This window comes from Hypomesus transpacificus, chromosome 21 (genome assembly GCF_021917145.1).
Source record: "Hypomesus transpacificus isolate Combined female chromosome 21, fHypTra1, whole genome shotgun sequence".
In the NCBI taxonomy this organism is placed as follows: domain Eukaryota; kingdom Metazoa; phylum Chordata; class Actinopteri; order Osmeriformes; family Osmeridae; genus Hypomesus; species Hypomesus transpacificus.
In genome coordinates this window covers 1-10285 of record NC_061080.1, presented here as the reverse complement: position 1 = coordinate 10285, position 10285 = coordinate 1, and the positions used below count along the sequence as shown (strand labels likewise).

Sequence of the window (10285 nt, the reverse complement as noted above, 5' to 3'; positions counted from 1 at the left end):
AGAGAAGAGAAGACTCCTTAAGGCTTCAGAGAGACTACAGACACTCAACCACAGAGACTACAGAGAGGAACTCAACCAGAGAGACTACAGAGAGAGACTCAACCAGAGAGACTACTGACTCAATCAGAGAGACTACAGAGAGAGACTCAACCAAAAACAGCAGTAACCAGAGAGAAACAAGCTTCCAGAGACGAGATACAGGATCCGGAAATACCAGACAGAGAACAAAGAGAGAGCTGAGTTATGGAGACACATCACTGTGATACATGTGGGAAGAGCCTTTCCTCATCCAGTAATCTCAAGAAGCACATGATGATCCACACTGGAAAGAAGCCCTACAGCTGTGAACTCTGTGGTAAAATCTTTAAACAGGCTTGGGAATTGACAGTTCACCACAGAATCCACACTGGAGAGAAGCCCTACAGCTGTGACCTCTGTGGTAAAACCTTTAGGCAGGCTAGTGGTTTGACATTTCACTGCAGGATCCACACAGGAGACAAGCCCTACAGCTGTGACCTTTGTGGTAAAACCTTTAGCTGGCTTAACACTTTCAGAGCTCATAGCAGGATCCACACTGGAGAGAAGCCCTACAGCTGTGACATCTGTGATAAAACCTTTAGACATGCTGGGGATTTAACATCTCATTGCAGAATCCACACTGGACAGAAGCCCTACAGCTGTGACCTCTGTGGTAAAACCTTTAACCAGGCTTCCAATTTCAGAGCTCATAGCAGGATCCACACTGGAGAGAAGCCTTACAGATGTGACCTCTGTGATAAAACCTTTACACAGGCTGTGAATTTAACATCTCACCGCAGAATCCACACTGGAGAGAAGCCCTTCAGCTGTGACCTATGTGGTCAAACCTTTAGCCAGGCTAGCAGTTACACAGTTCACCGCAGAATCCACACTGGAGAGAAGCCCTACAGCTGTGAGGTCTGTGGTAAAACCTTTAGACAGGCTAACCATTTCAGAGCGCATAGTAGGATCCACACTGGAGAGAAGATCTAGAAGCACACACTGACTATTTATGTCCAACAAATGACATATTGAAGACTTTCTTGGCGATGCTTTGGAAATACCTTTTTCATTTTGACACCATACTTTCGTATTGTATCCAAGTTCCTCTATGGATACAATGTTGTACAATGTACCACCGCGTTCCACATTATTATGCAAATTGTATTGAAGGGTCATAAATATTCATTTTTTGGTTTTTCAATTAAACTCATGGATGGTATTTAGTCTCAGGGCTATTTGGATGATTGAAATCAATCCCAGACACCGGTGATAATTAGTTTGCCAGGTGAGCCCAATCAAAGGAAAACTACTTAAGAAGGATGTTCCACATTATTAAGCAAGCTACATGTTTCAGGCAAAATGGGGAAGAAAAAGGATCTCTCTGCTGCTGAAAAGCGGCAAATAGTGCAATACCTTGGTCAAGGTATCACAACATTGGATATTTCCAAAAGAATTGCGCGTGATCATCGGACGGTGAAGAAATTTGTCACCGATTCACAGCACAAGCGGGTTCGTTCAGACAAAGGCAAAATAAGGAAGATTTCTGCCAAACAGATGCGTAGGGTTAAGAGAGCAGCCACTAACATGCCATTGAATAGCAGCAAACAGGTGTTTGAAGCCGCTGGTGCCTCTGGAGTATCGCGAACTTCAAGATGTAGGATGCTCAAGAGGTTTGCAAGTGTCCTTAAACCTGTTATTCGGCCACCCCTAAACCAAGCTCACAAGCAAAAAAGGTTGCAGTGGGCTCAGGACTACTTGAAGACTAACTTTCAAACTGTTTTGTTTACGGATGAGTGCCGTGCAACCCTTGATGGTCCTGATGGATGGAGTAGTGGATGGTTGGTGAATGGCCACCATGTCCCAACAAGGCTGAGACGTCAACAAGGAGGTGGCGGAGTCATGTTTTGGGCCGGAATCATGGGGAGAGAGCTGGTAGGCCCCTTCAGGGTCCCTGACGGTGTGAAAATGACCTCGGCAAAGTATGTAGAGTTTCTGAATGACCACTTTCTTCTGTGGTACAAAAAGAAGAACCGTGCCTTCCGTAGCAAAATCATATTCATGCATGACAATGCACCATGTCATGCTGCAAAGAATACCTCTGGAGCATTGGCTGCTATGGGCAGAAAAGGAGAGAAACGTATGGTGTGGCCCCCATCTTCCCCTGACCTTAACCCTATTGAGAACCTTTGGAGCATCATCAAGCAAAAGATCTATGTGGGTGGAAGGCAGTTCACATCCAAGCAGGTGCTCTGGGAGGCTATTATGGCATCCTGCAAAGACATTAAATCAGAAACTATCAAAGAACTCACAAGTTCAATGGATGCAAGAATTGTGAAGTTGATATCAAAGAAGGGGTCCTATGTTAACATGTAACTTGACCTGTTAAAGATGTTTTTGATTCAAACTTTTCTTGATTTCAGTAAATATGACCTCCTAATGCTGCAAATTCAACAAATGACAATTTTGTTCTTTACAACCTACAGAGTTTCAACAATCTTGAAACTCTGAAATTCTGCATAATAATTTGGAACACTGCATTTAGATACTGGTATCATTAGGAGGTTTGTTCAATAGAATTTGAATTATACTCGTAACAGTTGATGACTTGAAAATGGTACTGACTGACTGTGCATTACTATTTAGGAAAATCTGAGCAAAGTGTAATTTGCATAATAATGTGGAATGCGGTGTAATATCATTTTTTGTAAAGTTTGGCAACTGAAGTGTTGAGATACACTACTCATTAATGATTCTCTCTTTTAGAGTTCTCTCTTTTTACAGAACCATTGGCGTAGGACGTGTCCCCCTCAATATTGGAAAATGCTGCATGTGTATCACCCAAAAAATAGCCTGGATACCGCAGGGACAAAAACTGTACATTTGGAACATTTATTTGGAAAGCTTGACAAAGAAGATTTCGGGTCAGTATGTCCCCTAATGTCAAAATAAATCCTACGCCCTTGTAGAGAACCATTGAGTGTCCCAGCTGTGAGTGATTTTATGAGGCAAGACTGGCCCCCAAAAACGTACCCATCAAGTTTTTTCAGCTTCAATGTACCCCTTCATCCCCGTTATGCTGGTGTCGTGAGTGCTCGAGCCAAAGACACTGGACATCGGGTAATAAGCGATGCCACCTCCACATAAAAGTAATACATATTTTGAATGGTCATTTTAATCTGCTATGATAATCGGGTTCATTTAGGCAAATTACATTGAATGATGGAGAATAAAACATTGTGGTCTTTGGTCAAACTAAAATGAAAATAAAGTGAAATGACCCGTGGCAGTTGTTTGTCGCTTGAATTCTGCAATATCTACCCTTGGCTGAGACGGCTAACAATAGACCAGGTGTTGTACCGAAATCGGTGACCTATCGAAAACAGATTAGCCAAACTGGCAAGCAACAACAAAGAATTACAATTTGTTTAGCACATTTGTTTGTAACTGAAATCACAAAACTTTTAACACAAGTCTGTGGATACTTTTCCCCTTGCTTTCACACAGAATGACTGCAATTTTTGCTAAAGTTATTATAGTTACAATGTGTGAGACAGCGCAGTCCTGCCAAGAAAATAAGCTATCGATTATCCATATTGTTGTCGACCCTTTACCTCAACAGTCAGATGTACATAACGGTCTGGCGGCTGGCGCACACCTGCGAGGATCACAATGTAGACTTACAATATAAATTGGTGTGTGAGTGTTGCCATGGATATAATTCACAGCACAGAATACATTCTGAATGAGATGTCAGAGAGTAGGCCTACATGAGCTCTGTTGCATAATCACATATTAAGTCGAAGGGATACACGTCCCGTCGCATCAATTTAAAATGTTCCAGAAGAGGGGTATTGTGTTGGCATCAGAGGCATGTATACCAAAACATGAAATTATCATGTCATCATTCTTCATGTTGAATTTACATTCACACAGAGAAGCCTGACTCACCTTCAGAAGGGTATGACTTTACCTTCGTTCATCCAGCTTCATAGACAGAACCCAAAGACATGTTTTCTTTCAGTGAGTAAAAATCTGAGAATGGGCAGTATTTTTGTGAGTCAATCTTCATACTAGTTGGTAAATGCGAAAGCCCAGCCTGTGTGTGTTGGCGTCTGGTTTTGGAGAGAGGCCCTCTCTTACTGAATGATAAACTTTTATAAATAAGTCTTTCGCAAACCTAGACTTTGTGTTCACAAAATGTTTTCACCTTTATTGGAACATTTAATGTGAATCCTCTTAGACCAACAGATCAATGATCAATAAATATGAAGGATGAAAAAGATAAATGAAGTTATGGAATACAAACACAGGCTGACATGTCTCTGTGGTTTTATTTGCCCTGTAAAACGCAAAAACAGCCTATAATTTTGAAGAAAACCAAATGACTATGAAGATGGGTTGGATTCCAAATACGTTTTTGTCACAGTGTTTTTTGTTTCTCCAGTAAAAATAAACCTTAGAAACATACACCTCTCACCAAGTGATCAACATTACATATGCAAAGTGGCCCATTATGACAGACAAAATATGTTTTTTATATGTGAAAGCTGCAGATCTCCTAATGGCCCTCCGCCCTAATCATACTTGATCATGGGCGGAGACTAGACAGAGAAGACTCCTTAATGCTCCAGAGAGATCACAGATACTCAATCGAAGAGATTGCAGAGACTCAACCAGAGAGACTACAGAGAGAGACTCAACCAGAGAGACACTTAACCAGAAACAGCAGTAATCAGACAGAGGATCAACCAGAGAGAAACAAGCTTCCAGAGACTAGATACAGGATCCAGAGAGACCAGACCGAGAACAAAGAGAGAGCTGAGTTATGGAGACACATCACTGTGACACATGTGGGAAGAGCCTTTCCTCATCCAGTAGCCTCAAGATGCACAAGAGGATCCACACTGAAGAGCAGCCCTACGCCTGTGACCTCTGTGGTCACACCTTTAGGCAGGCTCGGGGTTTGACAGCTCACTGCATGATCCACACTGGAGAGAAGTCCTACAGCTGTGACCTGTGTGGTCAAACCTTTAGGCATACAAGTGGTTTGACAGTTCACCGCAGAATTCACACTGGAGAGAAGCCCTACAACTCTGACCTTTGTGATAAAACCTTTAGAATGAATCTGGTATTAACATCTCACCGCAGAATCCCAACCCAATCGCATTGTGGTTGACCCCCCCAATAAAATAAGTAAAAACAACTGGTAGGAGGGTCAATAAACACTTTGGAGAAGAAGTTGACCCTCCGATTGGCATTGTATAATTCACACTGTGTTTTTGACCCTTCACCATGTAAACTAACAATCTAAATCGGTGTGTGAGTGTTGCCTATGAATATAATTCACAGCACTGAGTTGTCAGTGCATATAGGCCTACATGAGCATCTGTTGCATAATCACACATTAAGTCGCGGAACGATCCCAATGTGTGTAGCATCCAAGCCCCCACCCCTCGCCCCTCGGCTTGAAGCAACGGCCCCGGTGGATGTAGGTGGTATTGCATGTACGGTTAGGTTTCCGACTCTTCCGGTCGTTTTTATTCTATTAACTCCATTCAACATTTACAAAACTATCTCCCCCAATAATTTGTGTTTGATTCTCGAACCTGGCTCATACTACTAGCTTTTTCATAGAATCATTTTTCCCGATTTTTGCTAAGTTTGAAACCAATCCGAAATGGGTAAACTAGCAACCCATTTATTTGCTTAGTCAATGAAAGTTGCCTGCAAATGTGCTCGCGGATACTAACAGGGCACGAGCACTAAAGTTCACTTTGGCCGACAGTCGATTTAAATGAGTTCTCGGAGCTGGGGGAAAAAAGAGCCACTGTTTAAAGCTAGACCGAAAGACACGGAAGTGGAAATATGGCCGCGTCCGGTCTCGCGCTCTCGCTTGCCTCACTGCCCCACTGAGCACCTTTCATAGAAATGAATGGGGACACCATCTTGGAAGACAAAAGTAGCTTACTCTAGTTATATTAACTCTATGGTAGCATCACACCAAAAACGAAAGTCTGTGGCTGCCTTGATTTACTACCGAGTGGTGCAGCACAGGCTACTGCTGCCATCTAGTGGTAAACTGGGGTAATGCATGCAACCACACATAACGAGTGGAATAAATCGTTTTCAAAAAGTGCAGTTGTAGACAAACTGGCCATCTCAGAGCTCACAGCAAGATCCACACAGAAGAGAAGCACTAAGCAGCCCACTCTGACTATTTATGTCCAAGAAATGACATATTGAAGACTTTCTTGCCTATGCTTTGGAAAGACCTGTCTGAGCACATTACATTATATTTCATTCACTGTACACTAGGGACACTTTATATATCTCCATGATAAACTGCAAATGTTTACTCCTCGACAGGTCTGCAAACGCCTTTGTAAACCGAGATTTGTTAAAATGTTTGTAAACCAAGACCGTATAGGTCGAGAGGCTTTTAATGGAGATAACAAGGCTGGAGATAGAGAAACTGCAATATGAGAAGGTAGTACATGACTGAATGTATGAATAAATTACACTAAACTTACAGTTACACTGACATTTTTTTTTCTGTGTTCCCAGGGAAGAGAGAACACATGAGGAGGATGCAGTTGTTTAACTCTTTTCTATGTTTTAGTCTTTTTATACCTTTTTTATGGCTTGTCCCAAAGAAGTATTTTGTGCATTAATCTTTCAAGTTTTTTTTTTCTTTCTTTCAATGTGCTATTTATTGTTTTAGAAAATTGAAATAAAAGTGAAAACATCCAAATTCAATGAAAGTGGTGAAATTATCATTTATTTAACTTGTGAAGAGCATTGCACGGTATAGTATACACATTGTTCTTTTTGTTTTGAAATGTTTTGTTTTGAAGGAAACCAACATATCTGATATGGAAATTATCAGAAAATGGGTCAAAGCAACCCAAGGACAATAGAAGGGGTTAAGTGGAGACACCCCAGTGAATATATACATATCAACATGAAACTTCCCCAGTTGTAAATGTATGTTCCAATGAGAAAATGAAGCATTAAGTTGTAAAATATGATATATACAGTATGCATACATTGATATATGATATATTTGCATACATTTCAAGAACGTAAATCATAACATTGTATGAAGACAGAATGTAAATCCTTGTTTCATTTTGTCAGCATATTAGAGTCCAAAGTTTCTAAAGAGGGCACTTTGGATATCGCTTTCATCATTTCATAATCAGAATATGGTGGCAACAGCCATTAAATACATTTACATGTTTTCATTTAGCCGACGCTCTTATCCAGAGTGACTTACAGTAAGTACAGGGACATTCCCCCAGGGCAAGTAGGGTGAAGTGCCTTGGCCAAGGACACAAATAAAATCTATATAGCTCAAATACTATGGAACAAAAATAGCCCAACTGAAAAGTAAAGAATGCTGCTAAATGATTAAATGTAAAGAATAATGGCTTAGCCTGTCTTCCCTCAAACAAAAAACTGCTGCTTTATAGCGTCTCTCACGGCCCTGCCAGTAGGGTAGTGAAGGGTGATGGGGTCTCCCACTTCTGGGGGATGCTGACTGACTGACAGGGCGCTCTCCCTTCTTATGGAGGCCACATTGTGGATTACGACACAGGATGTCACCATCTGACCAGCCGGTTTGGGGCCACTCGGAGGCCACGCAGGCAGTTGAAGCGTGCTTTCAAGATTCCAAAGGTCATTTCTATCTTGACCCTTGTTCTGTTTAGGGCCACATTAAATGTATTCTGTGGCCGTGTGTTCGGGTCAGGATAGGGGGTCATCAAACAGGGCTGGCAGGCGCACCCTCGGTAGAAAGAAATGATCTGTGTCAATCTGCTTGCATGCTCCTGTGTGTGTACAGGTGTGTGTGTGTGTGTGTACACGTGTGTGTGTTCAGTCCCTCCACCTTACAGCAGCCCTCAGGCTGCTCCAGAACTCCTCCCTCCCCTGCTCGTCCCGGGGCCACTGCAGGAAGGTTCTGGAGCTCATCATCCTCCTGAGCCGGCAGAACCTGCGGGGGACGTCCTTCTCCCCCAGCGGCTCCAGCAGAACCAAGATGGCCGCCTCGTCCTGGTCGCCCTGGAACATCCGCAGGTGTGAGAACTCCAGCTCGTAGCGGCACCAGTCCGACCGCACAAAGTGCCCCGACAGGACGAAGACGGTGCGCCGGCTGTTCTCCATGGGGATGAGGATGTTGTCGACAATCCACTTGCCCGGCAGGAAGTCCCTCTTGTGGAGGCAGAGGGACAGAGGTGCATCCTGGGAGCTGGAGTCCTCTTCAAGCTCCGGAACCAGGAAGTGTTCCACCCAGTCGGCGTCCTGCTCGCTGTAGGAGACGAAAGCGTCGTAGCTGAACCGCGAGGAGTCGCTGACGGCGTCGTCGTTGCCGAGGAGACGGCTGCGGTCTTGGCGACAGCGGCGGCGCCTGGCGCTGCGGTTGGCAGATAGCCACGCCCACATCATCCGGAGGTACCAGAGGACGTGCAGCCGGTGGAGGAGGGCGGCGAGGAGGCCGGCAGTGAGGAGGGAAACGCCACACAGAGATGCCACGAACGCCAGGCGGTGACAGTCCACCACCGAGAACTTCACCCAGCCCACCTTCTCGCCCCGCACCCACAGCGGAGAGTCACAGACGTAGCTGTCCGGATCGTCAGTGAGACACACCCCCACACCTCCCGCTCCCGTCCCCTCCACTGTCGCCCCGGACAACGCCGTCGCCATGAACGCCACGAAGGAGCAGGAGCACAGGAAGTTGTTTCCGCCGGCATGCAGCTCTCGCAGACGCCCGAAAGGTCGTAGGTCGTTGGGGGAGAAGTCGCTGAGGGCGTTGGTGGTGACGACCAGCAGCTCCAAGTTGGGGGTCTTCCAGGGGGAGGGCAGAGCCAGCATCTTGTTCCCAGAGAGGAGCAGCTCTCTCAGCCTGGGAAGCACCACACCCAGGCTGGTCAGGTCGTTGTGGCTCAGGTCCAAAACCTCCACACACACATGCATGTCAGAGGTTAAATATATTTTTTTCATGAAGGGTGGCAAAGGCATGGCTGTCCTGAGAATGAGTGAATGGTGAGAAAGAGAGAGAGAAAGAGAAAGAGAGAGAGACAGTGTAAGATAGAGGGAGGGGTTAGTCAAGCAGGTTCTGTAAACTGCAAAAAAGAGCGAGAGGTGGAAGACTGTACCTTTCTGAAGTTCTTCTGTGTGGTTCACCTTCTGTGTGTGAGAGCGTGTGTGTGTGAGAGAGAGTGAGAGAAAATGTGTGAGAAGGAGAGTGTGAGAGTGTGTGAGCGTATTTGCATCTGGACTGACAGAGGTACAGAGGAACTCTCGTGTGTGTGTGTGTTCTGCCTGTTAGGTGTAAAAACATTGGTCAACGCCAACCATCTTAGACCAAAAGAGGAAATGAGCATTTCGTTCTTCCCGGTTACAGATTCTCCACTGCGGTTACCATGACAACTATCTCCACAAGGCCCAGGGTGACAACAAACACTCATACACACACACACAGGTCCTCTGATACAAACACTGTTTCAAATAACCTGCAAACACAGAGGTATTCTATATGGGTTTTATTTCAGTGAGAAAACCAGGAGACTATTTTATGAAACTGTCACAGAGACCAACAGAGAGAGAGAGACAGAGAGAGACAGAGAGAGACAGAGAAAGTAGTAGGTTATTCACATGATCTAAAAAGAGGAACTGTAAAATAATCTTAACAACATCTGTGTTAAAAACATGTTCAAACTCCAGCCGTGTCTAAAAGCGTGTGAGGGTGACATTCTGAAGCTTCAGCACACACACACACGTATACACACACTTATACACACACACACGTATATACATATATACATGAATACACACACATATACACACACACGTATATACATATATACATGAATACACACACAGGTTCACACATGTATACACACATACACGGTGTCCAGTGGTCTCTGCCACCAGCCTTGTCAGTAGAGAGTCACACACACACACACATCCTGTCAGTAAGTGCGTTCGACATGACCCGACTTCATGCGGCGCTGCAGCCGGCTGCAGGCGGTTGACTTGAAACAGTGAATTCTGGTTAGACTTTTTGTCTGACTTGAGACGGCGCCGAGGATACATCACTGTGACGTCGCCATCAAAGTACCGTGAGATCATCGATAGGAGAACTGCCGGCTGTGTAGCCGAGCGCATTGGTCTGAGATGGTTGGCGTTGTTAGACATAAAACTCTACTGGGGCACAGGCCCCTAATTCATATCCCTTTTTTTATTTCAAGCTTGCTGCGCTCAA

The 10285-nt window shown here is 44.5% G+C and overlaps 1 protein-coding gene across 1 annotated transcript; it reads right to left on the bottom strand.

The window, feature by feature from the left end:
- Positions 1–7032: 7032 nt before the first annotated feature.
- Positions 7033–9278, bottom strand: LOC124483537 (toll-like receptor 2). Its single transcript, XM_047044029.1, has 2 exons — positions 9177–9278; positions 7033–9046 (listed from the first exon to the last, which is right to left on the bottom strand). The coding sequence occupies exon 2, from the start codon at positions 9037–9039 to the stop codon at positions 7897–7899; it is 1143 nt and encodes a 380-aa protein (XP_046899985.1). The 5' UTR covers positions 9040–9046; positions 9177–9278; the 3' UTR covers positions 7033–7896.
- Positions 9279–10285: the final 1007 nt, after the last annotated feature.

What these genes read in the sequence shown, in the direction of transcription:
- LOC124483537 (XM_047044029.1), bottom strand. Translation starts at nt 9,039, where the DNA reads ATGCCTTTGCCACCCTTCATGAAAAAAATATATTTAACCTCTGACATG.